The sequence below is a fragment of the Cydia amplana genome, chromosome 5 (genome assembly GCF_948474715.1).
Source record: "Cydia amplana chromosome 5, ilCydAmpl1.1, whole genome shotgun sequence".
Classification (NCBI taxonomy): Eukaryota; Metazoa; Arthropoda; class Insecta; order Lepidoptera; family Tortricidae; genus Cydia; species Cydia amplana.
In genome coordinates, this window is record NC_086073.1 from 7466769 (window position 1) to 7479983 (window position 13215).

The 13215-nt window shown below is 35.9% G+C and overlaps 1 protein-coding gene and 1 long non-coding RNA gene across 4 annotated transcripts in view; one reads left to right on the forward strand and one right to left on the reverse strand.

Annotated features, from left to right (window-relative positions):
• LOC134648003 (uncharacterized) overlaps nucleotides 1–4284 on the reverse strand; it is a 76085-nt gene extending 71801 nt beyond the window's left edge. For all 3 annotated transcript variants that reach the window (XM_063502436.1, XM_063502435.1, XM_063502437.1), the window contains exons 1-2: nucleotides 3942–4284; nucleotides 3292–3517 (exon numbers count right to left, since the gene is read on the reverse strand). In XM_063502436.1, the coding sequence (XP_063358506.1) occupies nucleotides 3292–3517; nucleotides 3942–4231 (516 nt within the window). In that variant the 5' untranslated portion in view covers nucleotides 4232–4284. The remainder of the gene's footprint in view (nucleotides 1–3291; nucleotides 3518–3941) is intronic.
• The window catches only part of LOC134648016 (uncharacterized), a 441830-nt gene that overhangs the window by 390834 nt on the left and 37781 nt on the right, over nucleotides 1–13215 (forward strand). The window lies entirely within an intron of this gene.

Here is a 13215-nt window from a genome sequence, read left to right on the forward strand (position 1 = left end):
GAAGTCTTTGAGAAAGTAACTTAATTTAAGCTCAGGAATGCACCCTTGAAATTAACGGAGTTATAAAACACGGTGTAGATTTTTAATCACCTTTGTCTCGAAGGGCATAATTGAGTTGCATATAAGTTAATGTCAGTGATGGCAGAGTTATTATATTAAGGTTTGGTGAGTTAAAATAGATCAACCATTTTCATTTATACTTAATCAATTTTCATTTATTTATAATAAAAATATATCAATAACTACTCTCAGTGGAAAAGCGTCTCGCGGAAGGCGGGCGCGTAATCCCGACATATCTTGGTACATTTCTCAACGCGACACAGCGGGACTTAGCGGAAAGCCGCGCCGCGCAGATGCTTATCTCAATAACAGTTTTATTTATTTTTGCCAGACTCTGATCCTCCCCGCGGATGCGTCTAATGAAAATAGAGGAAGATGTTCCGCTCCGCATCCTCAGACGAGGCGCCTGCCTCCAGCCTCGCGTCGCACGCGAATTGCAAATGACAAACCGCTTGTTCCGATGGGAACGACCCGGTATTTGCAAATGCATGAAATATTATTCCGTTTTTTGTGACTTACAATGTAAACGTTTGGAGCGTAGACGTGCGAGGGTTTTTCGGTTAGGAGGAATTGATAGTTTTCTTTCTGAAGCATGCATAGTACTTTTGTTGCATAAATACATATACGTATAGTGAACTAGACAGTAATTACGCTACCTAACCCACCTAAAATAATCTTGACATTCATTACTCTACATAAGAACCAAGCCATCACTATTTTCACAATCGTAAAATCGGGATATTAGTTTAATATTAGCGATTCTATACACGGATAACAATGACAAAAGTAGGTATTATGATATTTTTAAATGCATTAGTAACATCGATCTATTTAGTTGATATAACCTGTTCATAGACCAATTCAATAAGTAATTTACAAAGTAAGAAAATGTTTTAATTTATCGCGGATAACACAAATAACTTTTAAATTACTTTAAAACGGAAATGAATTCGGGGTGAGAGCTCGCTTATTTCGTTTGTTACGTCTTCAATTAAAGTGCGGAACACATTGCTGCATTAAATCAAATTAATTGTTAACACTGGCAGAGTGTGCTCTTTGTAAGTTTGTAACAAACTTGCGCGGGCCGCCGGTTATTCGGTCGCGAATTAATGCCCTCTCGTAAAACAGGGTGTCGTAAACCGAACACCGTCACAAGTTCCAAGCGAGATGCAGATCAACTATTAATACATTTATTAGAAATCTCAAGTCTTGTACCTTCATATGTATAATATTAATCATCTTTAGCACTGATATTAGCTACCGGTGATCTTCTTTGTTTTTATATGACAAACGATTAATGAGATATACCTACCTAATGATTTTCGGTATAGGTACTTAAATAGAATAGAATAGAATAAAATTTACAAAAACATGTCATAAAAACGGTTTTAAACGTAGGTATGTACATGTTTGACAAGCTTTGCAACTCATACAGCTATAATTTTTTCTGATAGTCAATCTATCAATTAGATTTATTTATAGGTTCTACTTTTTCTGAAGACAAAATAAAGTAAATTATTTATAATGAGCGCGTTGTATTTTATGCGGTTAAACAGAGCATTACCTTCATAGTCCTTTACATAGTCACAACATTGTTCCTTATCCTTGCGACTTAATTTAAACCAAACCGACCAAACAGCTATCGTTCACCGCTTATTAAAAGGCAATTCGCGTGAAACACCGCAAAGACGCGGTGAAAAATCTTGCGGTGGCGACCGTCCCGAGTCTAATTAGGTCATTTGCCATAATTGCCGGCTCCAGATTGGTTTTTTCGCGTCGACAACGTCCCGCGGGACCCAGTACACTCTAATGAACACTTCTAGCGCTGAGAGCGTTGAATAAAAATCGAATTTCTTCGCAGCGGTCCTCTTAACAATGTAAAACGTGGATACCAGGGATGTTGCGAACATCCGCATCCGCATCCGCAACCGCGGAACATCCGCATTATTTTTAACATCCGCATCCGCATCCGCATCCGCATAAAATCGATGCGGAGCTTATGCGGATGCGGATGTCGAACAAGTCGGTACAGGAACGTCTTAGCGGCGGCGTAAGTGCTAGGTAATTTCGTCATTACCTATAACCAGGGGTCGGACAAAAAGTGCGGATGACGTCAAACCACTTATAGGATGATTTCAAATAGTATTTTTGATTTTCATAAACAATTGTCACTTATCATTTATCAACCTCTTTATTAAACGATATCGCCACTTGAAATGAGTAAGTACGTTTTTGACTGACACATTGTCAATCAGATGAACAATAAATTGACTTCGTTATTGTTTAGCTATTGTATCTTCATGATTATATTTAGCTAAAATTTAGCTATAAAAGTGTAATAACATCAAATTCTTTTTTTATTTTTACTAATCTTACCTACTGTTCCCACTTTTGACTATTAAACCTATTTATCTGAGGATCCCACAGACTTGTTCTAAGTGTTCTAACTAATTTCAAATAATTATACCTTATGGTAACAAGTTTCGTGAAATTTATTTTATTCACTACATCACCCTACCACCTGTATTATTAATTCCATGGATTTATTTACGATTATTTTGTTACTTCATTAATACTACTTTGTTACTACATGTCACCCGGAAGTTTAAATACAAACTCAAACTGTGTGCAAGATTACGTCATTTTTACGTCATCCGCACTTTTTGTCCGACCCCTGCCTATAACGAAATCGTCTAGATCCAGAAAAGTCGGCGAAGTTACTGTTTATTAAATATAACGCACCTATATTCTTGCTCAAATACTAAAAGTTTGGTTTTTTTTAATAAAAAAATACTAAAAATGTAATATTTGACGTTTTATAAGTACCTAATCTTGACATCCGCATCCGCATCCGCATCCGCGGATGTGAGCCTTTAAAAATCCGCATCCGCATCCGCATCCGCGGATGTCAAAAAATCTGCATCCGCAACATCCCTGGTGGATACAGTCCGTGTGCTGTTGAAAATGTTTTGTTTTTACTTTGATGGCTGACTGGGTACTGGGTACCTCCAAGTATAGTATTGTAAGGTATCGTGATTTTGTAATTATCTATATATACGCCTAAATAAATAGAACGTTCACCTTGCCTTTCGTAAGGACCCTCGTCGTTCGTCGCAGCTGTTCACTTACCTACTCGTACAGAACCTGTAAGCTGTCGATGCCCATCGGGCCTTGCTTACACTCTCGATGGCCAGCTCTTGGCATCTGTTTCGGCATACGCGGATCACTTACCTATTCGTTAATGTCTTGCGAGCTGTCAACGCCCGGCGGGCCCTGCTTGGGCTGTCGCTGGCCTAGCTCTTGACGCAGCAGCACCAGATGCTCGTACTGTTCGGCAGCTGTGTCTAGTAGCTCGACGCACGCGCGCATGGCCCCCGCCTGCTTACAACTCTCCTCTTCTACTGTCTTGTCCGCTGCTTGGCTTACTAGCATCACCCTTTCTACCATTTCATCCAACCTAAAAGGAAATTGAAGTGGTTACCTTATAACACTTGAGAATATCTAATGCTTTACTAATTTAGACGTGTGAAGATCGAGTCTGTAGAACACCGTAGCCGTACAAATTCAAGTAGAATACCTACACATATAAATGTGTAGGTATTAGTACCAATAAATACATTTTATCAATACTATAAGTAGTTGATTTTTTTTAGCATTAGAAATAAGGTAAACAATCTTGATGTGTCTTTTAATTGAAAAACACAAAGTTACGGCAAATATGTAACAATTATGAATCTAATACGATCATTTATATTCTTCTGCTTCCATAAGTACATAATAGTTTTTGATTTAAAAAAAGCGTTTTTCAATTAAAAGACATGTCAAGATCGCTTACCTTCTTGCAAGTTCTTTCTAATGCTAAAAAAAAGAACTATACTTACTTTCGCTTTCTTATCTCAAGATGAATAAAAAACAGCAACAATACTAGGATAATAATGGCAGTATTTAACTGCAACCAAGTAAAGTGCTGGGCGAGGAAGTGGAAACGAGTCACTTGCACTTTAGGAACTACCATCCACAAGGAGAAGTTGGGTACCAGCAGGCTCAGGGGCAGAGTGAACGCTAGAAGCGCACCCGCTATAGCAATCCAGTCCCATTCTCTCATGTTAGCAGGCATAAGTGTTAGCCAAATTAAACTAGATGCTTGTGAAATAAAATAATTTAATTTCATTGGAAATTTTGATAACGCATGACACGCATGCGAACGCCTGACATTTGTGTGACAACAACACAGTAATAACATATACTAACTAATCTATGACAACAACTAGTCTTTAAAAAGCAAATTTCCCTCTGCGCTTGAAAGAGGTTTCATTGAGTATGGCATTCGATGGTATCTGTGGTTGCTATAGGCCGAAATAAGCTGATCAAAGAGTGAAACATGGTCAGTAGTCTGTGCGGAAAGAAAAAAGTCGTGGAATGTATGGGGCCCAGCAATACATTCCATGACTCTTCTCTTTCAGAACAGACTCTACCTATATAGTAAAAAGCATATATTATATATGTTTTATTAGACAAAGTTGCGAGGCGTCAAATGGACCGGCTCGCCGGTGTGTCCATCACAGGCGCGGCACGACGACAGGCACTCACGCGGCATATCAATTTCCACTAGGTACACACAATAAAATTGGACGGTCTCCGGAGAGGGCTTAAACGATTCGCCGTTTTGTCTCGGGGCCCAGCTGTGTAATGACCGGGGCAGGAAAAAATTGTCAGCAAGAAAACGCGAGGGTAGTCGGGTTTATGTGAGCGCGGCAGCTGGCGGCGGCGACGCGCTCCTAACGGTCTCTGCTTACCTCGCAAAACCCGCGCCAATTTTATTTATCGAAAATATAAACCGATTTGCGGAGGGCCGTCGTAAATTCTGGACGGCCGATTTATAGCGGTTACAGGGCGCGCTTAAAACCAACTTGCTTCTTAAGAACTCCTCTTTCCATTCTTTATTTCCTTACGTAAACAGATCGTGATCTAATCTTGATAGTAAAAAGCCGATCTCTCATACAACCGTTTAACTTAGAAACTTATCGTTTTGTCGGTAAAGCTTTTCATTACTCTATTACTTTCCTTTCTAAATGCTTTCCCCTTAGACATATGTGGGATGTGGGCCATCATTAGGTACTTCAGCGTTCTAGCAAGCTTATATTCGTGGACGCATATTTGACTAATACAAGAGGTTATTTTATTATATTTATATTAGGTAGAGAGACTAGAGAGCCTACCACGCAGTACAGATGTAGTGCATAATTATATATTCTCCTTCGTATTTTTACGGAAACGTACGAACGTGTCAGCTATTTCAGTCGGTCTCTGTAGGTTGATTGAAGTGGCATTACAAATACACGTTTCCGAGAAAATACGAAGGAAAACAATTATGCACTACATCTGTATTTAGGTAGGTACTACTACAAATTTGTCCGCAAAAGTGATCCGATACAAACCGTCAAGTAATGATCCAGCTAACCTCTCTCGGTCTCTCTCGGTTTAACCTTTCGTCTGTGTAAGTATGATAAAGGTACCGGTCTATAGGTGTACAGCACGGCACGACTGAGGTGAACCCAAGATTTTATACCGCCACACACATACGAAAATGCCTACAAGTTACCTGCATATACGTATACACATACATATATGTAATACAATAATAGTTCGTTTTTTTAGCATTAGAAAACACTACGCAATCTTGACGTGTCTTTTTATTAAAAAACACTTTTGAAAAATAAGTCACGGCAAATATGTAACAATTATGAATCATGTACGATTATTTACATTATTTTGCTTTCATAAGTGAATTTTAGTGATTTTTGCTGATTTATAAAAATCGTTTTTCAATTAAGAGACACGTCAAGATCGCGTAGTCTTTTCTAATGCTAAAAAAAAACGAATTATAGGAAGTGAATAAAGCCAAAGCCCCATGGCCACATGCCAGGTGACATACCTAAAATCAGAAATAATTTTCGTGTGTGAAATTATCAGAGAAATCAAGATACTAAGATATCTCTTTAAATACCGCCGTTTCATTATGTAAGTACAAGCATCACCTTAAGCACCTACCTTTAATATGTAACTGCACCATTTAAAGTCACTCTCAAAGATAATTTCTACTTCCGTAGGTACGTAAACAATCATAGTTTAATTGAGTAAGTGGTACCTAGGGTTTGCTCCCGGGAAATACCGGTACCGAAAGTACCGGGAATTCCCGGGATTTAGAGCCAAGCAAAGAACCATGATTTCAAAATTAAAATCCCGGTACGTACCGGGATTTTCGGGACTAAAATTTCCGGTACAATATTTGACTGCTTTCTGTTACTTAGCATGAAATATCATGTTTTATAAAGAAAATAAATATATTTTATCAATCTAAGGCTGTACGGATATGATGGTCATTCTTGTCTACGTGACAGCGTGATAAAACGGTGTCCGTCACTTTCTTTCCCACGGTGTTAAACAGTGACAGTTATTTTATCACGTGGATAAAGATGGATAAAGCTATCCATAATAGGCTGGCTGATGGTAATACTTTTACGGCTGACCACTACATTAAAATAAATAAAAAAAAAGTCAATAGGTTTGGCAATGCCGACAATATAAAATTGCGTAATTTGATACTTCAAGGTTTAAGGGCATAAATGTTTGTACGATAAATAATTTTATACGAACAATCAGTTATTTCATTTTTGTATACTAACTAGAAGCAAAAATAGAGACAATTTTGTAATTAATAAAATACTACTTTTAATTCAAATTCAAACACGGTACCTACTTATAAGAAACTCACAAATGATAATGATATTTTAAATGAATTAATAATTCTGGCTGAATAATTTCTTGATGTGTCGTATTGATAGTTCTGTTATTATATGTTCGAAGGTCCACAGCCCATTTTGAACGCATGCGAAAATTATCATTTTTTTTTATCCTTTTTCACAAAACGTCTTACATATTTAAAAAAATGATGATATTACTGAGCCACAATTCAGTTTTTGCCAATCAACAAAGATAGTAAAAATATCATGTAGTTTAGGAAAAAAAAAACAAATGGTATAAAGACACATATTATGGTACAAGAGAAGTGTGTACCTTCACTGTGATACTTTTTTATTGTTTTAAGAAAGATTCGTGGTCGTTTTACGCTTTTTTTTTACTGAAAATTGATGTGAAAACTGATTTTTGAAGGCAGTCCCGAAAGTACCGAAAATACCGGGAAATCCCGGTTCCATTTTCGCCCGGTACCGAAAATCCCGGTTCTTTTAAACAGTACCGGTTCTGCAATCCCTAGTGGTACCTTTGGTCGCGTGCTGTACAACATTTCCTCACGGAATTAACAAGCTCAGCAGCGACTAGATCGCGAACAGCTCCCGTGGGCCGCAGACGGGCCACACGAATCAATTAGGTGATTTGAGGGTACCTTTGCGTGTCAGCCCAGCGAGTCAATAAAAACCCTTAATGCACCCTTTGTAACTAGTTTCAATATATGTAGGTACATCAGTACTTTCGCATGTCTGTCTACATATGTGTAAGGGTTATTACCTACTGTTATTAGTGTATAAAGACACGCTATCCTAGGTATAGTAGGTAGCAACACTAGCAACATCACTAGATAAGATGAAGGTCCTTGAAACATAAGTTAATGCAGTGTTTAGTTTGTACAAAGGCCGGGAAATTTATGGTATTGCCTGCCGAGTGTAATATTACCGGGCGAGTAAAGCGAGGGCGTTTAGAAACACAAGGCCTGCAATTCCTATTTCGGCCGAGGCATGTGTGATGTTGACCTATTTTTCTACTCTTGTTATGTACTTATGTATATTTTGAGTATCCTCGTGTCGCCTCACATATTGTGAAACCATTATTTAACTTCAGACTAGCACATACCTCTTAAGGACTTCAATGTCCGCTCATCCTCAGAATGGTCGTGGTTTATCGACAACGTTGCATTTCTATTGCTACTGTGTTAAAACGATTATACATATATAGTTACTATTTAATAAATACATAACTGGACTGTCTTAGGTCATAATTTCATCGACATAGACTTATACCTAATAGTAAGTCCTAGTAAGTTGAAATTGTGAGTTATGGATAATACGTACTTACATTTCGCAGAAATGTAGATAGTAAGTTTATTATAAGTATATCAATATAAAAGAAGGTAGAAATTAAAACAACAATTATAGTAAAGGATTTTAATATTTATTTTACTGAGTGACGCTACAAATGTATAAAATATCAGTCACCTTATTTGAGAATTTGGTACTTACAATTGATAATGATCCATGTTCTGATATCATTAAAGCATTATGAAGGTATATGTAGTAGTAGACATGCAATTAATTTAAAATAATACAACTTAAATTAGGCACCAACTTTAAAAAATCCAACCGGATGGGAATCTCATTCATGTTAAGAACTCGCATAGGTATACCTACGATGGCTACAATTTTAATTTTCTTATGGCTGAAATAATAACCCAAAAGTAGGTTTTTCTAAAAATGGCCAGAAGCCCCAGATATAGGTATATTCTTATCTTATACCATTAAACGAGCAATTCTTGTTTATTTATTTATTTATATATGTATAATATATTTCGGGGATCTCGGAAGCGGCTCTAACGATTTCGATGAAATTTACTATATGGGGGTTTTCGGGGGCGAAAAATCGATCTCGCTAGGTCTTATCTCTGGGAAAACGCACATTTTTTGAGTTTTTATATGTTGTAATCATTTTAAAATGAGAGCGCAACTTCTATTGTATTGCGGCGGCTATAGGTTATTTGTAAAACTATCACAGGATGGATATTTTGACGGGAATTTTTAACGGCTTCTAATTTTTTGGAGGTATACTATTGATGCTGACTGTACCTACTTATACTAGATATTTTGGTTTAGAATCTGAGTATGTTGAGGTTATGATATGCCAATTTTACCTTAAGATTATTATATGTAGGTTACCTATAGACTAACTTAATTTAGCGAACCTAATGACAATGGTTGATGATGATGATGGTGAATTTCATAAATACATATATACAATGAATGTGATGTGAGAGTGGATTTGGATATTAATGTCTAGGTTAGGTTTGCGTGGCTGATTATGACACAGAATAATTCTAGAACCGTATCTAGAATAATTAGAATTGTACTATATGTACCTATACCTACTCCGAAAGACGCACGCCCTAGTGAATATGTCAGTGTAATAAAACATAGCTCATGAGACAAAGATAGCGCCTACGTTAATCAATCAATAAGCTGCCTGACTTTTAGGATACACAGCTACCGACGCGGATAAATCACAAACAAATATATGGTACTTACATAAAAAAATACAATACAAAGTACTGATAATTATTTAATTTCATACGTCACTCACGTTGTGTGTTTATCAACATGATCCCGTCTTGTATCAAGATTGCAAGTTCGTAAATAGGTACTCGGATATAATGGTGTCCTATGCTCTGGAAAATGTGTATCTTTATCTTTATCTATCAACATTCATTTCGCAAAATGATCACGTATCACAAAATTCACAATTATTTTTATGGCCGATTTATTGTAATATACCTTTCTGACCCTTTTTTCTTAAAGAAAAGTGTTATTTTAGTAGTTTAATGTTAAATCATTGTGCCAAGCAACGACAGAAGTTTTCTGGTGGTGCTGGTGAATAAATAATAACCTTTATAAATTATACCTAATCATCTGAGTTTATAAACATCCGAATACTTTTTTTAGACAAATAAAAGACTAGAATGGTAAATTGAAGATACAAAAATAAATAATAATGGACTAAAAAATAAAATCTGGTACAACTGTATAATACAAATTACTACATAAATGTGCAACTTTTATAAAAGTTTGGGAGACTAAAGTGTATTTTTTATTCGGTAGACTAAAATGACATTTCATAGTATGCAATGACATTTTATGTTCATACTATGAACTGTCATTTCAGTCTACCGAATAAAAAAATAGACTTTACAATACTTTTATTTTCATTTCGTTTCTCTCACATTCTGTATACTACATTGAACTACTTTAGCCAACATTATAAGCGTAAAAAACAACGTTATACCAAGATTTAAAATTTATACATTATTCCCTCCGTGTGTCGAACCTAAAATTCTTATATACATATATGTATGTACAACCAATAGAAAGCATACAATAGTCTGGCCAACCAACTGTTACATCGTTAACGTGCTGAGATAATCATACTATCTCTCGGAAGAAGATACTCTAAGCGGATTGCTTAACATTCCTTTCGGTCATTGGTAAAAAAACTGTACTGTATATGTATTTGAACAGTATAATGATATGGATGGCAGGCCATATTATACTTACATTTTCTAATTCTACCGGTTTAAGAAGTGATGTGATCATGGTCTAATACGATGACCAGAGTTTTTTTGTCTGTTTTAATTTTTATTACCTAAAGACTTCAGTTTAAAATAAGCCCTTAATTTTATAAATAGCGGAATCTGTGGCATACCCAATCACACAATCATTGACAATTTGTTGGCCACACAGTCTCTCTAAATTCATTACATTTCTTCCAAATTGACACAACATAGTTTACCGCAATATACAGATACCTATTATATAATTTTCATATCGGTTCTCAATGCTTGTAGCTTATCATTGGTATGGTGTACTCTTAAAGATACGTCGTTATTACCAAAAGTTAAACTTATCTTAAACATTAGCTGAGTCCCACCTAGGGTTGCCAGATGGTCGGGATTTGGCGGGTTTCCCCGATTTTTAGCATGTGTTCCCGATTCCCGACCAAGTGAAAATTGTGCCGAAAAACAGCTTCACGTTATAAAACAATAATTTCAAGTTCCGAACTGTCGTCGAGCGAGCGAGCGACCCGCGTCGAGCCGTAATGGACAGAGCAGCTGACATAGAGCCAATAATGTAAAATATCTTTGTTTTTAATACAATTACTTTAAATTGAATGTTTTTTTCCCGGCCTAAGTCCCAAAATCCCGATTTTTTTTCGATAATAACGCCTTTCGATCTGGCAACCTTAGTCCCACCCCCTAGGTGGGTACCTATAGTTATATTATATCAAAAAATAATGTAAGTACCTACAGATTAACTTTCCTACACTCACTCCACATTTTTTCGCAACAGTCTCTGTACCTACTTTAGCCCTGAAAAGGTACAAGATAGACTAAGCATTTACATTGTTGTTAATGATTATTTATATCGAAGCGTATTCATTATATTTAAACTGCCATGATTATTTTTCTCTTTGTGTAATGATCTAGTCGTTTTATGAATAAATCGTAATATTTATAACAATATCAATTATACAAAACTGTAATTATTTCGCACTTAATTCAATGCACAAGTTTTATTCCTAAGTTAATTTACAAAGAGGTTAAAACTCACAGATTATGATGTTTTCAACTGCTTGGAACCAGGGATGTTACGAATATCCGCATCCGCAACCGCGGAACTTCACTATTTTCAACATCCGCATCCGCATCCGCATTCGCATAAAATCGATGCGGATTTAATGCGGATGCGGATGTGGAACAGGTCGGTACAGGAACGTCTTAGCATCGGCGTAAGTGCTAGACTGCTAGGTAATTTAGTTATTAACCAAAAAAAACCTATTAGAAATGAGCAGTCAAGCGTGAGTGGGACTTAATGTACGGAACCCTTGGAATGAGAGACCGACTCGCACTTGGCCGGTTTTTTGAAATAAAAATTACTAAAATGTAATATTTGACGTTTTTTATGGTACTATCTTGACATCCGCATCCGCATCCGCATCCGCGGATGTGAGCCTTTAAAAATCCGCATCCGCATCCGCATCCGCGGATGTCAAAAAATCGGCATCCGCAACATCCCTGCTTGGAACCAAACAAAAGTTTGTAGTTTCTGGTTTAAGTTTCTTTGGACTTAGCATAATCTAAAGACATGTTTTTTTTACACGATTACAGCGCCATCTACGTAAACTTTGCACGATCATCCTCATTGTACAGGTTTTACACTACTACATAGACGACGGTCATATTATAAGTTATTTTAGTAAAAAATATAACGACGATCTCATAATGTAGCTAACTGATATACGAGCCCCAATGTCTACACTTGCTTAATTAATAAATAATTAAATACAATTCCTGTGTGCACAAAGAAAAATAGTCGTAACATGGCATAAAAAGATAATCATTTAAAATACATTTCCTCTGATCTACTTATCTTCTCATACGGATATACATATACCTAAATAAATTGATTTAAACTTAACTTGTAATGAGATAAGTATAGCATATATTTATATTATACTTTAAATATAATAATATCCGCTTATAGTATGTGTTATAATTTCTAATGACACATAGCAACAAAATCTAAACAACTTATCGTCAAAAAAATCTTATAACAGCTGTCATAAATAAAAGTTCCTAATCTGACAATATTTTCACTTATTAACTACATGCTATCCCGATTTTTAATATTAGGTAGGTACTTACTATAAGTATGGGATTTTACTAGATAACAAGGCCACACTACAGAACACTATAAAAAGCAGCCATTGATTGCTAATAGCTCAATATTATGATGCAGTTCGTCAAATAATTCGCTTTAAACATACATTTATTAGATTAACTATAGCTAATTGTTTTGTATGATCTTATCTTATTATTTCACATATATTTTTTGATACTTACTACAGTTAGTTACCAAGGGTCACGGATCTTCACGTGACAGAAAAGGCGTGGTCACTACACATTTGCACCAATGTACTGTTTTAGCAAGGGAGCGCGACCGTCAGTTTCATGATTCATGATTAGGTAAATTCATTTAAAATACAGCTCGCGGAGGTCAGTTAGAGTAAGATTTTATTTAGTTAGATATATTTAAGTTATTTATTTATTGTGTGTGAACTGTCCTAGTTATACTTATGTTAATTTTAATGTGTGTATTTTATGTTAGAATGTGTAATGGAAATTTGTAATTTGTAACTCATTTAATAGAAATAAAAGATATCAGTGATTTACGTTTAAAATATAATTAGGTATGTATCTATTCTAAGGATGAACCCATGTTCATATGGGCTGGTGTAGTATAAATTTACAAGTAAAATTGCACCTATGTATGATGCCTTCGCGCTGTTTGTAAACCACTTAATAATGTCATAATCTGT